The following is a 24,044-nucleotide window of genomic DNA, read 5'->3' as shown; positions in this document are numbered from 1 at the left end:
TAGAATATATGATAGGAATATGTGTTATAGTGTTATTATAGTTACGATTCCAAATAAAAACCAAAATCAATAAAAAACCAAAATCAAAAAAAAAATGGTCAAATTACGTTTGTATTATATTTTGTGACTAAAACAACTTAACATACATTTTTATGTAGCGGTTAACAGCTGTCCATTACTTACATTAAAATACGTTTGACTTCATAGACCTTTCAGGTCACATGTTATATACACGTAGTATCACGTAGACTACACGTTACGTACTATTATTACAAGGAACAGTAAACTCAAGAAACTTTTAAGAGAATCCTTACGAGCTCGGAAACTGCATACCGTTCAGATTTCCTTCGGAAGTAAGCTATAGGTATATCCTTAGAATTTGCGCGTTGCTAACAAGTAATCGGAGACAAGATGAAGAGCTCTGCTCTGCTTGCTGTTTCGTCTTTATTTACGTAAATTTTAATGCAAATTATATTATAAAGTTTGAGGGACGGATAAAAACGACTTGGAGTGACCTCTCTTGTTTATATTGCTTTTAGATTAGAAAACGAACATTTTGAAATCTTAACCAGATAAGTACCTAACCAGAAATTATTATCTTATTACCTAGTCTAGATATATTAAGATATATCAACGCTTAAATAATTTTGTTGGCGTCAATCTTCTGAATCTAACTTTCAGTCAGTTATCAGACCAAAGAACGCGGATCGGAAAATGGCATGCTAACTATGTATAGTTTTGTATGTAGCTTTACATACGATTTATGTAACTGACGCAAGGCAAAAAGTTTTGCATTTTTGCATTTAGAATATATTTCATCACTTTGTTTGTTTACATACAGCGCCATCTCTCGGAATTATTCAAAGGAAATCGTCGTAACGGACTTCATGCAAACTAGGAACTTAAGGCCGCTGTAGCGAATTTACTTATACTGTAACTAGTTGTACGTAACTTTCAACTGTACCCTTACCATGAGTTTTCAAAACATCCCACAATTTTACGTTACGTTTACTCAATCCATTATTCTGTTCCGTAGGACTACCATGAGTTTACAAAAGTATTACTCGCTAGCGACTGCGTAAAATAAATGTATGAAAAATTGTACAGCGCCTCTGGTGGTTACTCGTAGAACTAAAATCCGTAGTGACGTAACTCGATACGTAAAAAACCTATCGAAATCAAATCGCTAGCGAATGTCATTATGATCTATTGCCATACAAATTCGGTCCCATGAGTCATTAATTTGACAGACGTTGTCAAGAAATACCGTAACGATAGTAGTTATGTTATTCAGTAGCATTACCATGAGTTGGCATAGAAACGCCACTATAGAAATGGTAAATAGAAAACTATTGTCATTTTGCTAGTGAATAACATAACTACTATCGTTACGGTATTTCTTGACAACGTCTGTCAAATTAATGACTCATGGGACCGAATTTGTATGGCAATAGATCATAATGACATTCGCTAGCGATTTGATTTCGATAGGTTTTTTACGTATCGAGTTACGTCACTACGGATTTTAGTTCTACGAGTAACCACCAGAGGCGCTGTACAATTTTTCATACATTTATTTTACGCAGTCGCTAGCGAGTAATACTTTTGTAAACTCATGGTAGTCCTACAGTTTTCTATTTACCATTTCTATAGTGGCGTTTCTATGCCAACACATGGTAATGCTACCGGTTGCTTAGTAGACTGAGTAAACTTAAGTAGCGGTGGGTCGTTGAAGTTTTTTCGGTCAACGAAACGTCAACGTTAATTTCCATTGATCAACTAGTTGATCAACTAGTTAATTTCGTCAACGAGTTAACGTGTTACTAATTTCAACTTGCATCAATAATAAACGGTTTTTAACTATGCTGCAACGATCAACGCTTCACTACTGAAGTGCGTTAAATGTAATTTTAGAAACAATTTGACGTAGTGCGTGTTATTAAATATCAATTCTTGATATTTATAATTATAATTATTTATTAGGAAATAATTCGATATGTTCTACATAATTGGAGTTCAAATTATGCTATTATACCGACAATCAAGCTCGTCTGCTACTCGCATATTATAAAAAAAATTAACGTAAGTTTAATTCTAAACAAAATACAATTTTACGTTGAAAATAACGAAACGTTCCGTTCATCGTCGTTGACGTATTTAACTAGTTAATTTCTATTGGGTTAACGTTGAGTCATTGAAGGAACTGGAGGGGCACAGAGCTGAGCTGCGTGAATGGGCTACCGAGACGTGGACCTCAAGGTTGGCGCATCCTAGCGCCGGCCTGAGGATTATTGAGGCAATTCGTCCGATCTTAGAGCAGTGGTTAGGTAGGCGATTCGGCGTCCTGTCTTTCCGTCTGACACAGGTACTCTCGGGACATGGTTGTTTCGGGAGTTATCTGTGCCGGATCGGGCGGGAGCCAACAGCCAGGTGCCATCACTGCAACGATTGTCTCGATGAGACGGCCCAGCACACGCTGGAGGTATGCCCTGCGTGGAATGCGGAGCGCAGCGCGCTCAGCTCTGTAGTGGGGGCCGACCTCTCACTCTCGACCGTGGTTCGCGCCATGGTCGGAAGTGACAGGTCGTGGCAGGCGGTGCGATCCTTCTGCGAAGCTGTGATGCTCGCGAAGGAGGCGGCGGAGAGGGCCAGGGAGAACGACGTATCTTCCCAGCCGCTTCGTCGCAGGCGCACGGGACGCCGTAGGGCGCCTTTCGCTGGAGGCCACCCTTTCCCCGTCCCATGAGCCCACGGAGGCGGATTCGGGGGAATCCAACTCCAGTCTTTAGGGCTCGAGATGTCGTGTGTGCGTTCGGCACGCTCATCTCATGAGGGATAGCACAGAGAGGAGCCCCTCCCTCTCGGGACGTGGCTGGCGTTAACATCAGCGTCGGCCATCACGTTGCCGGGTCGCGAATGTAATGCTAACGCTTTCTCGTGATCCGGCACCGAACGTCCAGAGGAACGCCGCGGAGTTTTAGTCGGTAAGAGTCCGACATACCCCTTCTGTTCCCCCGAGCAGAAGTGCATCCATGAGGATTTCTCCGCGTTAAAAAAAAAAAAAAAAAAAAAGTTGATTCGTTGAAAGTGAATCAACGGTTGATTTAACTAGTTCGTTGATTCAACGACCACCGCTACTTAACAGTAAGTAAGTGCTCAAGTCTTTTTGTCTACCTCACATGTTTGCAAAAAAGAGAGACATAACATAAAGCGCCATTTTGTCAATTTAGACATTTAATGTTACGTTACTGACACTATAGTATCTATAGTATAGTATAGTATAGTATAGTATAGTATAGTATAGTATAGTATAGTATAGTATAGTATAGTATAGTATAGTATAGTATAGGATAGTAGTATAGTATGTAGAAGTATGATATAATCCGCTAGAGGCGCTGATTGGAAATTGTATCTATGGGCAAATACGTAAACAAATACCAAAACAGTCATATTTGTCAAAACGTAAAAACTCATGGTAAGGGTACTGATTGTAAGGAACGGGGCGACTCGGAAAAAACTTAGCCGCAACTGGAACCTTAGCGCAGAGTTGCATTAATATTCACTTTGGAGTTGCTAATGAAACGTTTCTTGACGGTATAATGGGATTACTGTTTTTGTGATTGAAACAATGCGACTAAAAGCCGAAGTACGGCTTGGCGCGACGCCTAGTCGCTCGCGAATTGAATTAGTCGGATGGCAAACTTTGGCCTAATTTATTTCTCGCTGTTTTCTGCTCAACTTCTGAATAACTAACGAGTGAGTTGTAGTGGACTTGGTGTAGTCGTTTAGTGTCTTAAGATTTTTAGTCATAATTTTGTGTCTTTCCAGGGAAGTTATAAACACAAGTTTGTGAGCTACGCGAGGTAACTTTCTTCAAAAAGAGCGTGCCTTACTAATTGTCCATTCATGTTTTCAAAGTTACGTAAGGGGTAGTCAGAAAGCATTACAATTTATATCGTACATAAATACTCGAACGTGCCTGCACCATTATACAAAAATAACGATGTAGGTAATATGACTGAACGTATTTTAAAAATTGCAAATAGGTGACTGAAAATTGTGTTTTTCAGAGCGTTAATTGCCGGAGATGGCGTTAACAATATTGGCCGGTGATGCATGGACGTGTGCGCAGTCGAACTTAACATTTAATGGATTGAAATATTTTATTGCGTTTAAATTTGTAATATGATGAAAAATATCGCACTGCAGTCTAAAAGGCAAAATGAAATATGAATATTAATATGAATAATATTTAATAGGCAATATTTTCTGAAGACCTACTAGGATATTTATGAATTCTCTGTAACAATTTTATTGTAATATTACCGGATTGGAATATGAGCGCTACTGAGAATTCCGCTAAAAAGTCAATGGTTTCTTTGAACATAATCATTTGATTCCTATAAAGGGATACGAGGAAAAAAGCAAAATGTTTCAATGGTGGCTGTAAACAAGTATGCATTCCATCTGATATTAAAAGGTTTATCCTTCCTAAGAACATCTGTAACTTTCAAAAACGGGTTTCAATCTTAAGTTGTATATGATGTAATCCAGTATATGTATTTAATGCACTATGTGATGTGATCTTTGACAATATAAAATTAGTGCATATAGTCTTCTCATATACAATATGACGCTGGATGATAAATAAGGACAGTAACATACATTTCCAATTATTATATACTAACTATTATAAAATATGAAACAGCTTTCGGGCGTTTAACGATCAGTGAAAAACACGAATAAAAAAGAAAAAGTGAATTACTTTGAATAAAATAACACTTAGGTATAAATGGAATCTAGATTTTGCTTTTATTCACTTCAATTAAAAGTCCATTTTCCTTACAAAATGTACATCCAAGTTTTAATTTTATACTGCAATGTTAAATGAAAAACTTCCGCAGTTTTTCCTAAGTTTAAACTCTTTGTATTGAGGAGAAACAAAGTGGAGTTTAATTTCGAACTTGTAACAAAACTAAGGATTGAAAGACGCATAGTCGGCGGATTGAAAGCTTGATTGAATCTTACTTTTGTTTCAAACGGTTTCTTGTAAAACAAGCGATCATTTCGTATATTTGGTCGACGTAAATGATATTTTTAAAGGACGTTTGATTATCTATATTATATGATTTTTTTGGAATGCCTTGATCTAGATCCGTCTGTTATAGCGCTGCGTTGTGCATAAATATTTTTGCATAAATTTACTCACATCACCTTTATAAGATTCCTTGTGTTATATGAATTATGGACCAAATAGGTGCTAAAACAAGTAGACATATAGATCTAGAACTTGTCCAAATTTATTTAAATTAACTATTTATATTTAAATGTTTGCATCTTTTTTGAAAAACCCTTTGTCACAGCGCTCCGGGAATAATGCAATGCAGGGATGCAATAATGGAATTATAAATAATTACTTACTATGTAGCTAAATAAAAATATAGAATTCGAGTCATAACGTGAAACATTTGATCATGATTTGGCAGCAGCTTCAACGAATGTTTATGTTGTAAGAAAATATAATAGATTGTAATTAACCTAAAAATGTTCACACATAGAGACTGTGGTTATATCAATTAGTGTACGTGTAGCTTTACTTTCCACACACCGCTGTTTTTGTTACCACGAACACGTTCACAGCGAATATTATAAACAGTTAGTGAGTGCTATTAATCCGCTAATTAGGATCTTGTTACGGTTTTAATTAATTACACAAAACGATATTTTAATTACGTTACACATTGTTGGAATATACGCGAATCTTACGTTCCCTGTAATGTTTAGACAGGTATAAATTGAGACAGGATATTATATTTACGGATTAATTAATGATTTATAAGTTTATTGAATTAGACGTTGAGATAATATGTTTGTGTAAGGGTAAGAACTTCAAGATTAGAATGCAAAGACTATTTTAAATCATAAGTAGAAATAAAGTGATGCTGGTAATTTTAAGGTAGCAGAACTTTTGACTTTATATAAGCAGTGTAGCGCTGATATGTTCTGGTTTGAAGGGGGTACCAGAGTACTAAGTTATATTCGTTATAACCAGGAGTTTTGTCTAGTTAATCTACCTAAATTATTTCTTTCTAGGTAGGTAAATATAGTTAGAGGTTCTACGATTTCTAATAAGCTGCTACGGTTAGAAGTAGGAGTTCTACGAATTCTCGTAGAATTTTATAGAGACGTGAATGTTCATAAAAAGTGCTTGTTTGACACAAGTGTTATTCACAATATTTCCCACATATCAAAGCGGGTGATAATAACTGCGCCCTTCATTCAAGGAATCAAACTTGCACTATTAAGCAATGCAAGTTCATGCAACTAGGCTATCCGTCCTCCCTACTCATTTAAGTTTAAAAAGTTAAATTTAAATAGCCAAAATATTTTAACCACAAAACTACAAAACAAACCAAATACTCATTCGCTCCACGACATCAAGGTCCCATCCCATCTGAGAACCCTGACAGCGTATTAAGACAGGATTAACGACACGAGGAACCCTCACAAAATAACTTGATAACATCACTCTCTCGCCGCGTACCGACCGCAAATAGTCTGTTAGGCGAATAAACGATGTTTTGCTCCTCCACTAGGTAGGACGCTTTCAGTTTTTAAAAACGGTTACGCACCGAGGGTTTTTATATCGATATATAAGTAAATCCGTTTTCTAAATATGAATGTTATAAGTTTCTTACTGATGTTGGATTGGTATTTTGAGTTGTGGTTTCGTGTTTTAGTTATGAAATAGACATAGTTGGTTAGAACTTTATTTGGAAATAGTTACGTACTTATGGTTTGCTTATCGATACGAAAAAGTTTCTCTCTATCGGTATCAGAAGCGCAGCTTTTCGATATCGAGTAGTTTCAGTTTTAAATCGATACGGTACGAACCAGTTCGTTTTCAGAGTCGAATAAATACCTAGCGAAACTCTTATTGAAAACCGTTTTCGTTCAGTGTTTGTTTATGTGGTTTCATAATGTTTGTCGATTTTGTTAACAGTTACCTATATCGTGTATCGATATGATATCATATACGAATTAGAACGGTTTTTAATTACGGTATATCGGAACCGTGCCTACGTGCAGTATTTATCGCGGTCCCACTTAGACCGATTCATTAATGGCACCCCGGGGTGTGGCATCTCTATTTTTTCGCACCTCTCGCTCCTTATTTACGGGGCAAGCGGGTAGAAATCTATTTACCGCACGTCGCTTTGGTGGTAGTCATTGCTTAGATTTTTATGCTAAAATGAAAATAGATACCGCTGCCTTCTGGGTTTATCAGGTTGTTTATTAAAGCGAGGAGATTTCTTTGCATTATAAAAAAGTAGGTGCTGGGAAGTTCTTAAAATTCATGAATTATGTTCAATTTGAGCTTTTTGTTGAACAAAGAGATTCAAAACTAAATTATAAAAAAAACATATTTTGATAAATAAATAAATAAGAATTCATTTGTTGTATGGTATAACAAAATCCGCACCGCGTCAGTTCTACAGTCATTAACTATTTCAAAGGCCGTTAGTGGTAAGGGAGACATTATTTTCCAAGGCATTCCAAGTCAGTCCAGAGCGGTAGCGGCGCATCTGTGGCCAACCTCATGTAGAAAACTAATCTTATCTTGGATTGATTACAGATGTTCACTGGCGGTAAATATTTCGATATGGCTTTGTTCCTTAACCAATAAATTCCATACTAATTAACTTCCAAAATCTGCATATAAAATATGTTACCTCAAATCGGAAGTACAGCATTTTTCAATGATATAAACTAATTCTTTCCCAGGATTATAGTCGGGCTAGCGGAGTGTCGGGTCCAATATTGGCGTTCCCGATTCGGCGTGAATCAAACGTGACAGGAATGGGGAGCTGGTGTAGTTTATTCTACGGCTGCCTATTCTGCGGTAATGCGCCAGTTCCGCTCTCCAATATTTCTCTGCATAATATTGTCTCATGTTTTGTATTGCGTCGGAATACGCAATGCATTGCACCGCTATTTCAAAATTGTGGTGATTGTGTATGCCTTTGGTTTGGTGCTCGTTTGAAGTCACTTATATAATTCGTGTGGAAAGGTATACCTATAGCCAAAGTTGAATTATTTACATAATTACATAGAGGTGGTATAAGCCTTTGTGGTTCGATTCCGAAGGCACCGCTACGCCTGTGTTGATGTCTTTGGATGGCTTAACAGCAGGTGGATTGTATGGTGGTCTCATGATTTTATCTTATATATAAAATTCTCGTGTCACAATGTTAGTTACCTTACTCCTCCAAACGGCTTTGCCATAAGTGATAAGGGTTGTTCACCCTTAACATTTTTTATTTACATGGCAACACAACGTTTGCCGGGTCAGCTAGTATTATATAAAAAAATCTATATTACTGAGTTAATCTATGTTTTTATAATCCTTAAACAGTAGGTTTTAATCCAAAATACTTGAAGTTCACAAATAATTTCCCATTAGCAACCTGGGATCCGCGGTTGACAGTGACGTCAAAATCCAGAAGCTCCAGAAACCAGTAAGGAAATAAACATAATTCAATTCGTACATTTCAATATCGCATTCGCTGCAAGATTCATAGAATCCCAATCTTTAGCCTTAGCAAACATATCGAATATCAAGACGTGTATACCACTGGTTCTCAACCATTTATACGTAAATTAATGAAAATGCGAAATAGTAAAATAAAAAGCCGTGTGACTCCTTCACTATAATATAAAACTATTAATTCATGTTTTGATATATTATTTTAAACAAAGTACGTTATGGGGTTCATGCGTTGGGGGTTATTTTATATTGTTATTAAATACACGTAAATATCTAGGTTCTTCATTTTACACCATTGTATAAAAATTATTAAATTAAAAAAAAACCTTTTGTACGCAGGTCTTATTTTTTAACAAATTACAATTCCCTTTAGTGGTAAATTCGACCCTCTCAGACCCCCGGAAACCCTCTCCGCAGTTTGAGAACCAATGAGCGTCAGCGACTCTGCTGCGGAGGACGTATTACATTGCTGGTATTGAATACGTTATGTCCCACCGATTTAATAAGATCAAACATTATGCCGTCGTGGATCGCATATAACATAAACGCACGCGTACCTTGACGGGTTCGTGACGGAAATGGAAAAGGAGAATAATATAAAATGTAAACGCGTTATAAACACGTTATTGCTTTTACTAGTGGAATACTAAACTGAACTAAGAATATATTGGAAGCTTAACTGCAGTATTTATTCTACGTCACAAGTCTTAAATTACATTGTGTTTATTTAAAGTTTAAATACTTGTATATCTTAGCAGAGATTTATTGATACTTACTTATTAATTGCACCTGTTTTAGGTAGTAGATTGTCTCCGTTTATCGTCAGTCGCCGTCGTCGGCTGTTGCTGTCTGTCGACAGAGACCGTCGTCGTTGTTGACCTCAAATGTTGTCCGTGAAGTAATTTTACGTTCTATTGTCGCATTATTTCTTTGGTGTACGTTATCTTCACGAACCTTGCATTGTATGTCACAAGAGAGCGTATACTGTAAACCTTTTCCTTGAAGAAACTTTTACTTGAATTCGCCGACTTTCATGGTGATCGGATCGAACTGTGTTCGAGTCAAATAACCTCATATTGTACTTGAGTAAATTTAATATCCAATATCATATCTATAGGTATATGTTCTAAGTAAACAATGAACGTTATGACAATAAACCTATAAATTATGTATGAAACAAAGTTTACGGAGATCCGCCGGAGCTAAAAACGCGAAACAGGAAATGGTTAAACTGTGGACGCGGAACCAAAGTTTCCACCGGATAAGGGATTTTAACCTCATTTAGATTAAATAGTTACTTTACATTTCTGCGCTGCTAAAAACTGAAGTTAACTGTTTTTAATTTTGTAAAGGCAATCTGATTTAAATGTGAAACGTTTCAAATATAAAGTAACAAAACGTAAATTAAATTAAATATATTGTGTTAAATATTCCTTTCCGTTAGTAGTAGTGCGCGTAGCTCCGCTTGTGCAGAATGTAACTGATCTGCAAAATTAAGCAACATCAGATGCGGACGGGAGTTGGATGGCTGACCGTTGGTGTCTGTTTGGGAAGTGTTGCCGTCCATCACTAGGCTACTATTCAACGATCGCGTACTGTGAGATGTATAGAAAAACATAGACGATATCCATTGTTTAAAATCTCCATTATCATGCTCTACGAACGAAAAGTCCGTGGTGAATATTTTGTAAATGTACCCCGCTGTAGGTAGGCATATTGACAGGCGCAGGTATCCAGGGAAATGATAACGTCAGGTAAACATTCCCGATAAAATATTTTTCGGGAATAACGGAACGATGGGCAATACGGCTTATCTGAAGCCTACGGGAAGTTTTTGTCATGCAAATGAAACTGGTTTTCAAGTTACCGCTGCGTTGTGAAATGTTGTTTGTTTATTCGGAAATGCATTTTGAAGTTGTAGTTGAATATTTTTCTCGTGCCTATAAAGAATTTACTTATATAAAGTAACTGTAGTCGTCATAATTTAATAGGCCCATTTTAACACACGCTATCGCTACGACACTAAGCATGTGCCACACAAAACGATAACCAAAGAAACCGATTTTTACTACAAATCGATTACAACTCCATATCGTACTGTATAGATTACTTAATATTTTGTAAATATAATATTTGCTTAGTATTTTTCTAAATCATCTTAAAATTTAATAATGAAGAGAGAAGAAAATAAATTATTTCGTAATAAAATCTGAAATCAACCTCAAATAGGATTACCTCAATCCTATCAGAGAGATGACCAATTCTTGGCCATCCTGAGAACTAAGTTGGAATGCCTTGCCAAAGTATTTCAACCTTATCGCATCCTCTAAACTAAACAAAACTGCACATCTTCCTATATTAAGTTAAAGTGATCTATAAGGATGAAGTCAATCTGATGTTAAGTGGTCAATCAGTCCATTGCTGTCATTAAAATTAAAAGGATTTACTTGAATTTAATTATAATCCAATTTCTTTATATCTTGTCCAAAAACATAATGTATAAAATATCTTTAATGAAAATCATTCTAATTAGTACATAATAAATTAATAAATATAGAATAATGAAAAAAAGATAGGTATTATATACGAGATGAGGGTGAAGCAATTACCAATACTAGTTTTCCTTAACTAAACAAGACCGGAACACAAACAAAGAACCAGTACTTATCCGTACTTCAGTTTTTCAATACCACACAAGTCATTTATAAGAATTGATTCTTATCTCGAAATAAGACGCACTTGAGGTCAAATTGGAAGTCCTCGAAACAGGGACAGGAATACAAAGCAGGATATAAGCAAATGAACAGATTGGAGACCCGGATACCGATATTAATAAAAAAGAAACAGCCAAAAAGAATTGAATAAAAGAAGGGAGTAAAATATCACCGTCAAAAACAAATATCCAGGGAATTGTTATTGGGAGGAGCTGATATCTTTTAGAATAATCGAATTTGCGGCAAAACTTTGGGGACCGAATTGAACCCGCGCAAAATATGTAAATATATACGCGATAACAGGAGCAATCTCCTCTCCACAAAATCAAAGGTCCGAGGGACTACGTGAAATGTTAACTTGTCGAAGTAAAGTAGGGACTTTAGCCTTTTGTGTTGGTAATATTGGAATAAAATGCCCCATTTTAACTTAGAAATATTGGGAAATATGTAATGGGATTTTTTTAGTTATTATGTAACTTTGTTTAGTATTACGTGTAATAAATTGAAAAGTAGGTAGATAGCGCAGGGAGCTCTAGCGTAGAGACAACAAAGTAATTTTTTTATAAATGTGGACTACCTAGTCCAGCTTAGTCTTAGTAACTTAGTTAACATACCTACGTTAAATGCTTAAATAGATCTCGAATAAATATACACGAGCATGAGATAAGGTGTTATGAAGCGATAAATTGGTAAGATAGCAGCTCTATTTGAATTTATTTAAGTGTAAAAATGGTATAAAAAGGTTTTAGTTAGGACATACTATAAAAAGTTTAAGGCGGTCTAAAGCTAAAATAAAATAAAGCAAGGCTTCACAAGCCTGACTAACTCAGCGCGCTAATTGACCGAATTTGAATCCGTTTCGTTCAAAAGCTTAAATGCGATTCAATGAGAGGCAGTTTAATCAAAAAGGTCTATTAATGGTCAAATTAAATGTCTTTTGTCTGTAAATAAATACGTAACCTTTTCACTTATTAGAAGATTTTTGGGTCATTTACTACTAGTAGTTATCCGTGACTTTGTCTATATATTTTTTGAATACGGGACTTCTTTATAGGTAAATAGTAAAATGATTTGTTTGAGTCATAGATTAGTAAAGATTAATCACTCCTAATAAGAAAATGAAACAAGGTTTGACAATTGAAATTGTCACTGTTATGCATTTTCGTATTTGAAAAATATAAAAAAAAAATAGTTTTTATAGTATTTACGACTGAAACGATATTTCTCAGCACTTTTTCTTCGATTTTGTGTTTGCACCACTTATCTGCACATGTCGGCATTGTTCCGCGTAAGCTACACCTTGACAGTCGGAGACGTAATGGGAAAACAATCAGCCATTTTACATTAAATGGCTGACACATAGTCAGCCGCTTAATGGCTTCCTTCAATTATGAGGCGGTGTGATATATATACTTATCTATGGTTTGAGTGCGTTATGCTGCAACATCGATTCCTGTGACTGTGCTTTTGTAGAGTATGGTGTAGACGAGAGGACTTACCTAACTTCAACCAATTTAATCGTTAATTTCTTTGTTTTGTTAATGAAGATATGTAAGGAATCGTACGTGAAATAGACAAAGAGTGTTAAAAACAGTTTACTGAATCATGAAAATTGAATAATTGAAAATATGTTTAGACACATTAAAAGCATCATTGTCACTTCTGAAAAAAGCAATTTCAGATTCAAATACTAAAATCTTCAGATATGCAGATATTTATTTCCAACAAAGTTACTTTTAAATCACCCCTACAAAATCAAGAGTAAGGGTAAATCGCCATCCATCACTTTAGCAAATCAGTACTTAATGCCCATATTTAAAATTCTTTGCTCTCAAAGGAACAAATTCGATCTACTATTCCGTTGGCATTGGCTCAAAGAGTCTTTGATTTAGACTGAAACTAAGTATATTCTCACAGAAACTTCAGATAATTCTGGGCTACAAGTAACCTACCACTCGCTGTAAAGTTTATTATTTATAAAAATAACACCAATCTTGAGCCTGATACTAAATGAATTGCTGTTCATAAAGATTCAATGTATCGAAAAAGTGAAGCTGAAAAAACAGATCCTTGAAATAGTCGACAACGTTACGACAGAATTTTCAAAGATTTTGGTTTCGGATTGACAGATGTCTGTTTCAGACTTGCTTTACGAAGATCTAACGTTATTAGTAATTCGAGGTAACAGTGTAATTTAAATGCCTTTAGTTTAATATCACACGACAAAGTGTCAACAAAAAAAATTGGAATTCAGACGATCTGATTCATCCAAAATTTCATTGACGGATGAATTGAAGAGACCTCCAGGACATAAGCATTGCTGCACTGCTGCTAAAAGGCAGAATAAATGGCGCTGTTATAGCCGCGGACGTCAAACAGTTTTCATTAACCTATATCCACCCAAAAAAATATACAGGATTATAAAAGAAGATGGAGTAAAGTCGTAAAAATAGACACATCGGAGGTATCAACGCAAACTCAATTAATACATCCAATTCTGCAACAAGAGACTGCAGTGAGACGAAGATACATTAGGATGCGCCCGGCGTTGCTCGGATGAATCGGCTCGTTACGGGATTATTGGGATCTCCTTTATTTTTGTCGGCGGACGACGGTTTGGCACCACGCCGACCTAAATGCCCACCTTGCAATAATGTCTGTCTAGGTACTCTAAATGAGACACGGAACACACAACTAATAGCTTGTTTCCATTTATTTTACTTTTGGGAATGTATCTTTCAAAATGACGACCCGCGTAGCATCCTTAGGATGAGAAGGATTCGACCATAGTCCACCATGCTGACCAAATGCGAGTTGGTAGACTTCACATACCTTTGAAAACTTTTTTTTTATTTTTATTCATTTTTAAAGCCTCGGAGAAATTATTGACAAACAATAATTGAATCTAAATTCTACTTCAAGAAAAATATTAAAGGCAAAGAATCGATACAATATATACATTCACTTTTAAAATAAACCCAATTACTCAACTCTATATTCTTACCTACCCGTAATTACATTTCCGTCGTACCAAAAACAATTTCCTTCCACATAATGTAATTGTAACTTTACAAAGATTTTAGGTTAAATACAGCGGTGTAATATGCCATGTTTATTCTTCGCCTTCATTATAAAAATTCTGAGCCCACAAGCTGGTGTAATTAACCGCGTGCATTTGAAATTAGCCGACACCTGCGCCGCCCGCCCTCCAAATTAAAACAGGTAAGTACATTCCCTTACCATGAGTTTTCAAAAGATCGCACAATTTTACGTTACGTTTACTCAATCCATTATTCTGTTCCGTTTGCTTAGTAGACTGAGTAAACGTAACAATAAGTAAGTGCTCAAGTCTTTTTGTCTGCCTTACATGTGCGCAAAAAAAGAGACGAAACATAAAGCGCCATTTTGTCAATTTAGACATTTAATGTTACGTTACTGACACTATAGTTTTGATACAATCCGCTAGGGGCGCTTATTGGAATTTGTATGGGCAAATACGTAAACAAATACAAAAATAGTCACATTTGTCAAATCGTAAAAACTCATGGTAAGGGTATAGGTTTCACGAATATAATACATAGAATAGAAGTATCTTTATGCTATGATAGCGTAGTTTGAAATGTGTCTTTATACATTCGGGTTTGGGGTTCAGTTAAAATTTTTTGGTGCTATATCCCCGTTAAAAATATCTTGCTGTTTCTACCCTGTATTTCATTCAATGCGTACAAAATTTGGCACTTCCATACTTAATTAGAAATTACAAATATTATTTATTTGATATTTATTAACACTAATTTATATTGATGTATAAAGTTTTAATTATTTTTACTAAAGTTTTGTTATCGTCACGTCACTCCTTTCACACTTGCGGACTTGCGGACTTTGCGACACCGCCTACTACTCACAGTTTGAAGAACATTATTTTAGAGTACCGTAACATTATAAAATTTTGTACTGTCATTGTCATTGTCGCACGTTTCAGCGATGTAGCACTTCGTTTTCGGACATTTCCGAGCGTAAACACAATGCCAGTTATTTGGTAGGTGGATAATATATTGTCTACATGCATATGGTAACAATGCATGATATATTAAATCTGAATGGAACTTTTGTTTCCGCTGCCGTGTTTGGCTCGTGGTTTTGTCAGTTCTGTTTAACTGTGTTTTTAAGGTTCGCTGGATTTACGTACAAGCATTTAATTGAGATATATCTGTAAGCTCGGTTAGCTGTATTGCCTAGTGGTAGGTTATTCGGTTACACGTTGGAGGTTTGAGGTTCGAATCCTAGATGGACTTCTGATTTTTTTGGTTGTATTTCTTCCAGTAGCAGTTGAGCACGCGATGTTATGTGGACACTTCGGCTTATGGACAATTATCATTCTGAAGTTTGCTTATCCGGGATTGAATGCGGGCCCTATGTAATGTCGATATGTATACGCTGCGCTCTATGGTTCCAAAATTCGATATTACCTATAAAAGTACCTACCTATTTATACTAGACGACATTTTAAATCCGCATATTCGAATGAAGATATATTTTTGCTAATGAAACATTGTCGATGTAAGCTTTAGTGAGCTTTTGTTTCAAATTTAAAAAACCCATCTATGAATGCTTCATTTGATGTTTACCTTTGTCAGGTTTCGCATATTTCCGGTTGCTGTCCATATGCTTTCATTGTCAGGACGGCGAAACAAAGGGATCCATTATGATAATTAATCTACAATTTAGCTTAATTAAGTTATATAATTTCAAATTATAATTGATTATAGTCCACCTGATGGTAAGTGTGTATTGCCGCCCATGGACATCTGTAATCAACCCCAGATAAGATTAGATTCCTACTTAGGTCGGCCATAGATGCGCCACTATCCCCGAAGACTGGAATGCCTCTGAAAAGTATAACTCCCTACCACAGCTTTCAAACCAGAACTCAGGGGCGTATATTAGGCAGAAATAGGCGTGGTGGCGGTACCGCAGTCAATATTTTAATATAAGACAATATTTCAATTTCTTAAAAATAATTACGTCATGTTTCTAGAGTCCGGTTGGATCATCCCTTAGCCAGGGATAGTATTCCTGTCACGTGGCGTCTGATTGAAACAGAGCCGCGGTTTACGATCGCAGAGCTCAGTGGGACGCAGTGACTACAGAATTACATTTACACCCAAACACTCACTACGTTTGACAATCGTCAATGGAACGAATTGTTTTTTTTGTTGTAGGAAGGATTTGTGGTTTTGTGAGATGAAACGTTAAATGAATATTAGGTATACCGTGTGCTGTCCCTGTAGTTACAGGACCAGAATAGGGCTACGGTATCCCCTGCCTGTCGTAAGAGGCGACTAAAAGGGGGCTTCCTGGGTTGCGGGTGGCAAGAGTGGGAACTCGTACCGTCCAGTATGCTACCCCGGGAAGGACGGCGGTATGTGTGGTCGCATACCGTCGTAATCACCAGATGTTGTGGGAGGAGTGAACGCTGCCCCAGGGCAGAGCCCGATCCGGGCACCGCGCTTGCAGGACTCCGGTTGTGTTCCATCGGAGATCCCGGAATTCTCCACCAAGCGCTGAGGACGGCCACCAGGGGGGTTTTAGTGCGGTAAAAATCCCACATAAGGCGTCGCTCCCACGTCGTCGGGTACCTTTTGAAGGTTTTCCCCTCGAAAAGAAAAAAAAAGTATACCGTGTGTAGAAATAATTTATTATTGTAATGATATTTAAGTCGTAATTGATTTGCATTAATTTGCTTATGTTGAATTGGCAGAGCGGTCAACAAATTTATAGGACACAAAGAGGGTTCCGGATTCGATCCTAGGTTAGGCCTAGGCACGCAAGCAGGTATAACAGGCAGGCACACAGGTGGAAATGAGGAATATAGGTTTATATTCTGCATTTCAGTGTTTATACAGGTATTTGTCTTTGTGTGTACATAACATCTATAGCACAATCGATCCTAGTGTGTTCTAGCTAGTAGCTACAAGCGTAGGGGGATTTCAATGTAATTTTATTACCTTTTTACAATATTTTAATAATCTTTTCTTAAAATACAGTTACAGTACTTTATATCATTTTTTTCAATAAACACACACAGATTTCTTACTTCACTTAGACTTAGACAGTTAGAGTTGAATTTACTTTTGGTAATCCAGAAACATGATTTCACAAAACCAGACAACGTCTAGCGCGGAATAAGAAATCATATGTTAGTGTTGCATTCAGATTTCTGAGTCGGACTTAATAAAGCCAGGAACAGACGGATCCTGAGACCAGATCCAAATATGATTACTCATACGAGCTCGGAATACTAAAGTGCTTGGGAAACTTTGAATAATGAATAGCAGTCAAGGGTAGCTTTGTTTAGGTTTAGCTGAGTGAATAAGTTTAACTCTTGCCTGTGAGTTGTTTTCGTATGAAGAATCCTTCGTGTTTTTACTGTAGGGCTAATATTTCCTTATTATTTTATTGTAGTTTTGTCTAATGATAGAAGTTATAGTCGTTGCTATGTTCAGCTTTGATCTGTGGTCGAACTCAGATAAGACTATTCTATCTGGGGTTGTTTATAAATATTCATGCTTAGCCTTGATGAGTTATTATCAGATGGATAAAGACCCCATATTTTATGCCTGTATTAAGTAAAAAAATATAAAAGATATAGAAGTATATGATTTTAATGTCGTAAATATTTTATTACAGGGCGTACACAATGCGGGCGGCTTAATAATATTTTTATAATAATATTTCGCTGTAGTTAGCGGGCAACTTTTTACAATAATTGAATTAGGTAATTCTATTTTGTGAAATGTAATATTTGGAGCAAGGATTTGACTAAAAATAAACTTTATCAGTGAAAATAAGATAAACAATAAAAATAAAATACACGACTTAAAGTTTAGCTGAGTGAATAAGTTTAACTCTTGCCTGTGAGTTGTTTTTGTATGAAGAATCCTTCGTGTTTTTACTGTAGGGCTAATATTTGGAGCAAGGATTTGACTAAAAATAAACTTTATCGGTGAAACTAAGATGAACAATAAAAATAATATACACGACTTAAAGTTCTGTACAAAGTCTATCAATCTTGGCAAACGGTTCAAACTCTATATCAATCTTGGCCAACGTGTTAGACTTTGGCGTGAATTGTTTTAACTTCGAGAGGAGTTTGATGTCCAGCAATGAGACAAAAATGGGTTAATGGCAATACGATATGGAATGCGAATGTTGGATTATTCATGCAAATAAACCAATGATAGGGTGCACTTCACCGAATCGCGGCCAAGTATTAAATTCGCGACGCCGAATTGATGCAATGGAACTCATTTCCATTAGATCCCGATTAATGGAATATTCGTCCGGGATCCGTTGACGCTGCCATTATCCCTTGCCGAGTAATTCCTAGGGGTGGCGATTCTTTCCGAAAAAAACGATTCGAATCGAAGTGCAATAAATCGATTCGCAAAAATCGATCTTCGATATGTTAAGCTAAAAAAGGCGAAGATAGCGAAAAAAAGGTCACCAGGGCCGTTGGCAACAAATGTCTATAACCGAAAATAACGATTTTCGTTTATCTACGATGAAAGATCGAATCACTGAATCGATACTTTACTGGGGATAGATTAAATAATCGATTATTTTGGTCTAAAATATCGATTCTTCGATTATTCGATCTCAGGTCGCCATCCCTAGTACGAGTAATTCCGCTGATACCAACTATTCATAGTTTAATCCGCTTTCGTCTGTTAATTGATTAATTAATTAGTCGATGTATTGTCGTAATGGTTTGTAATGACAATATTATTAATTGCACATCTTAGTGTGCATGGACATTGGAGGTGCATATAACGGGCATACAGACGAGTACATAAACACCCAGACCCAGAACAGAATTATTAATTTGACTGATTCTCGGTCTAGACTGAATCCTAAAGTCATAAGTTTGTCAGGCCGGTATGGCGACAGCTCTAATATAGGAGTCAGGTCTTAGTTATTTGTTAAATATTACATTATAAAGTTCAATATAAGGATTGATGTAATAAAGAGAGGACTACTTTTGTCTCGCGGCTACTGTATAAAGCATAATGACCGGAGACATGACATAATGACAGGAGTAAAAGCATTGTGAAAATCTGCAGATCCAAGTATAAAATTTTGTATGTGTGTTCTTCGTGTAGTGTAGACGATACAAGTGATTTTTTAAATTTGAACATACATTTTAATTAAAAGAGCTAAATAACGGATGTAATTTATTACTTAATAAACGTTTTTTCTTTCGCAGATCACATTTCATACAATACTTAAGAACGTTACTAACAAAATCTTTCAATATATATTTCTTTCCATACATCATTTAAGTAATGAAGTTTTCGCGAAGTTTTGGTGCCGCCTCGCAATAACAAAACCTCAATAACCTCGTATACCAAGTTTGCTTTTGAATACATCGCGGGAGCTTCTCATAAGGAAAGGAATTATACCACCTACTGCTTTGTATTAAAGAAAATTCTCCTGTTGTATTTATATGATTTTGACTACCTTGTTAGCTTATAGGTATGAGGACCAATGATGGTATGTATTTATATATGTAATATTGCATTTCAAATTAACACCAATTAATCCTAAACTGATTCAGTTAATATCCTCACACATGAGGATAAGCTTACGATGATACACGTGCATGATAATCTTTACTTATTAAAGATCGAAGTTTGACTATGTTTAGTATAAATAAATTGTAAGATGTCGATCTTGGCTAGGCAAAAAAAATGAAAGACTGATTATAAATAACGTGTTAGTGATGTCATTTATATCCAAATGTGGCAGACGCCTACAAGATGGTAGATGGTTTATACGGGTATCACATGAAAGGGTTTTCCGACAAGAATACGAAAGAGTCTGTTTTTTATTTAATTTTCTTAGGACATTTTAAAATGATAATGTATGCTGCCCGTGATGGTCACTCAAAGGTCACTGCTGGCCCTGGCACTGGTGGACATCCGAAAATAACCTCAAATACTTGTCACAACACAGAGGACAAAGAAAATGAAAATTAATCATGTTGATGGAAGTTATTTCAATGGACACGAATATTAGAAAAATGTGGATGAAATTAGAGTTTTAATTAATGTGAAGCGAAAAAGAAAAATATTTAAAAGAACCTATCCTATAGCAGAAATACCATCACATCAGATATTTCGGTACCATACTGTAATATACTTGTTGATAACACTCTTGTTGCATGCACAAGGTTTTCCTGTTTAGTCCTCAAAGGGAACAATTTCTATGTATTTATTTTTTGGTAGGATTCCTCTTGTATTTTATGTTGGTTACCGATTGGTGAGTTCTAATGACCAATTAACAAATGATTCACGCACCCTCGGGGTTCGCTCCCCCACCATGCTAGTATGGGCCTGTGTGTGTAGGCAACGTCTTTTTCCGATAGAAAAATACAAAACCTTAAAAATGTGTAGATGGAAATATGAGTATGGAATGCGAAGTCGGATGTATTATGTATTCAATACCCGCAATGCAATACGTCCGTCGCGGCGTTTCCATTTCGCTGACGGTCGCAAGGCGAAGATATTCGATATGTGGCGGGAGCTATGGACTTCACGATATTGCCCGAACGTGGATTAAATTGTTGTTGTTTTAGCTTGCAAGTATATTATTTCCGTTGTATTGAATCTATTTGGATCTTATTGGAGTCTACTTTTCTTTGTTCGCGCGTTTTAAGTAATCATGTACTATGTATGTAGGTACCTAATAACTTGGACAACAAGGATTTGTAAAAGATGAATTTAGGCTTTTGTCAAAAATTTGGACATTTTGATTGTATGTGATGTTTCTTAAAAGTGATAAATAATTTCCAATAAAGACAAAAAGAAAGAGTTATCTTGTTCGGTATGTATCGGGTTATACCGGGTTTTTATTTTCAAAAGAAAAAAGTAGATTTTTCTTAATACAACTGACAAGTAGAGAGAAATATGAGTATGGAATGCGAAGTCGGATGTATTATGTATTCAATACCCGCAATGCAATACGTCCGTCGCGGCGTTTTCATTTCGCTGACGGTCGCAAGGCGAAGATATTCGATATGTGGCGGCAGCTATGGACTTCACGATATTGCCTGAACGTGGATTAAATTGTTGTTGTTTCAGCTTGTGACTGCAATATGTTTTGCTGTGTTGTTTTAAATGGTATATTGAATAACCTAAGTATATTGAATATATATGTAGTGTATCACCTTGTGGGTAGTTTGTCTCGAGCGCATACGACACGGAATGAGTGCGGACTGTGTGGGGGCAGTCATGCTAGACCGACGGTGAGGACGGGCGTGTTGGTGCGTGAGCGAGCCAAATGGGGTTTAAGTGATACTACTATCCCGACGTTGAGTCGGGAACACTACAATATATTTTGTAAAGTCTATCTTATGTTACTAACAATTAATGCAATGGCTTAGTAGAGTGCTATAAGTAGATTGATTGATAATATTTAATTAGTATGAGAAAGTGCACCGGATGGTAAGTTGTCCTTGCGGTCTACCGTTGCCTGTATGGAACATCAGATAGGATTGATAGTGAATCATGAAAAGTTTTTCCAACTTCAAATTCCGAAAATAAATGTTTTTCAAGAAAATAACAAGACCTTTGTAGCGACTTCCCCCTATTTTTTTCTGTTTACGAGGGGGAAACCTTCAAAAAGTACCCGACGACGTGGGAGCGACGCCGGGTTATGTGGAATTTTTACCGCACTAAAACCCCCCCAGTGGCCGTCCTCAGCGCTTGGTGGAGAACTCCGGGATCTCCAACGGAACACAACCGGTGTCCTCGAAGCGCGATGCCCCGCACGGGCTCTGCCCTGGGGGAGTAGTTTTCGCTCCTCCCACAACCATGTAGTGTTTACGACGGTATGCGACCACACATACGGCCATCCTTCTCGGAGTCGCTTGCTGGACGGTTCAAGCTCCCACTCTTCCCGCCTGCAACCCCCGAAGCCCCCTTTTAGTCGTCTCTTACGACAGGCAGGGGATACCGTAGCCCTATTCTAGGCCCGGGACTACAGGGACAGCGACTTTCCCCTACTCGTCAAGAGATGGCGCTGCCAAATCACGCTATCGAAGTTTTATAAACGTCTTACATATTATACATTTTTTATTAATTTTAAATGTAAGTTTGTAGTGCATATCGGTTTTAATAATTAGGTATCACTCAAACAGTTTTTTATTCAGATTTTTAGTCATTTTATACCATTCGGTAACTTAGAATAAGTCATGCCAGCGCTAGTTCCGTATTCCCGGCACGTATGATTCCCGAATCGAGACCGCGCTAATATTGGTTCTACTCGTCCGCTGGAGGTGCTGATGACTGCGCTCTCTGCTGGAGAATGTAGCCTCAGATCAAAAACATGGATACAGCCACTTGAAATATTGAACTAAAAAAATTTTAACAAAAAAATAAAACCGACTTCTATGTCACTACAAAGTAAAAAATAATTGAAATAAATGTTGGTTTAGTACATATTTCTGAAGTCGGCGCTCAATATATTTCGTTTGATAACAGCGTGTCCAATATGAGCGCCGACTTCAGAAATATGTACTAAACCAACATTTATTTCAATTATTTTTTACTTTGTAGTGACATAGAAGTCGGTTTTATTTTTTTGTTAAAATTTTTTTTTCACCCTTTTTAGTGATGATATGCTAACGTTTGTATTAATATTATGTAAAATTGTATAAATGTGATCATGAATAAAGATAAGGTCTGAATAGATACGGATTGGACCCACCCGCTCGCAGGGCGCTGCCGCGCCCTTCTCGCTTAGTTTTGTATTGTCTTATATGTTCCAACCTAACCTAACTAATTCAATACGAAACACTATAGGCGAAGCTTTATGAGATACTAATTATTGGCTAGGTTAGGTAGGAACAGATAAGTAAATAAATCAAACTAGGTGGTAAAACTCTGCGAGTGAACCGGTCCAATTTACCTTAATTCAATAGTTAAGAAAAGAAAAAGGAGTTGATGGTCAAATTTTTCATCATATATCTCTGTCTAGCTACTTCACTACAACAAATATCTAATCTATATACTTATATACTGTCTATATACTTTACATGGGAGGAACCTCTGCATCATCAGGATTGAAGAATTGAAGGTCATATCTTCCATCATATGTCTCTACTCAAAGACCTTATCATATATTCGTAAGCTCCAAATGCCTAAGTTGTATGGTTGAGGCAGGAGGCACTTCTGCATTATCAGAGTTGAAGAGTAGAAGGTAAAATTTTCCATCATATATCTCTACCTATCAACCTTATTGAATATTCATAAGCATCAAATGCCTAACTTGTATGGCTGAGGCAGGAGGCACCTCTGCATTATCAGAGTTGAAGAGTGGAAGGTCAAATTTTCCATCATATATCTCAACTTATCGACTTTATTATATATCCATAAGTTCCAAATGCCTAACTTGTATGGTTGATGCAGGAGGCACTTCTGCATTACCAGGGTTGAAGAGTTGAAGGTCAAATTTTCCATCATATCATGATAACCTAGACACTCAATGTTCATTTTAAGTTTCATGAGAATTGAGTGGACAGAAGGTAAGTTGTCATAAAATATGTAAAAAGCAGGGGTAGTGATGATGAGTTCCACCCCATAACTTAAATTCTAATCATCAGAGCGTACTAATGTTAAGGTAGGAAAGTACCGCAACGAAACACCCTTTCATATGAAAAAAAGAAAATTAAAATTGGTTAAGAAATACTCGACTTATTCAAGTTTATATGAAATCGGGTT

At 36.5% G+C, this 24,044-nt stretch overlaps 1 protein-coding gene across 1 annotated transcript; it reads left to right on the top strand.

Moving 5' to 3' along the window:
* The first annotated feature begins 2,232 nt into the window (after window positions 1-2,232).
* Window positions 2,233-2,746, top strand: LOC140751775 (uncharacterized). Its single transcript, XM_073085815.1, has 2 exons — window positions 2,233-2,259; window positions 2,366-2,746. The coding sequence occupies exons 1-2, from the start codon at window positions 2,233-2,235 to the stop codon at window positions 2,744-2,746; spliced, it is 408 nt and encodes a 135-aa protein (XP_072941916.1).
* The last annotated feature ends 21,298 nt before the right edge of the window (window positions 2,747-24,044 follow it).

The sequence above is a fragment of the Epargyreus clarus genome, unplaced genomic scaffold, assembly GCF_041222505.1.
Source record: "Epargyreus clarus isolate Ecla_fem2 unplaced genomic scaffold, WU_Ecla_fem_2.2 ptg000023l, whole genome shotgun sequence".
NCBI lineage: Eukaryota > Metazoa > Arthropoda > Insecta > Lepidoptera > Hesperiidae > Epargyreus > Epargyreus clarus.
Note: the sequence above shows the minus strand (reverse complement) of the source record. Positions and strands in the feature narration are given on the sequence as shown.

Coding starts and splice junctions, on each gene's coding strand:
- LOC140751775 (XM_073085815.1), top strand. CDS start 2,233: ATGGGCTACCGAGACGTGGACCTCAAG. Junction 2,260..2,365: donor ACCGAGACGTGGACCTCAAG/GTTGGCGCATCC, acceptor CGTCTGACACAG/GTACTCTCGGGACATGGTTG.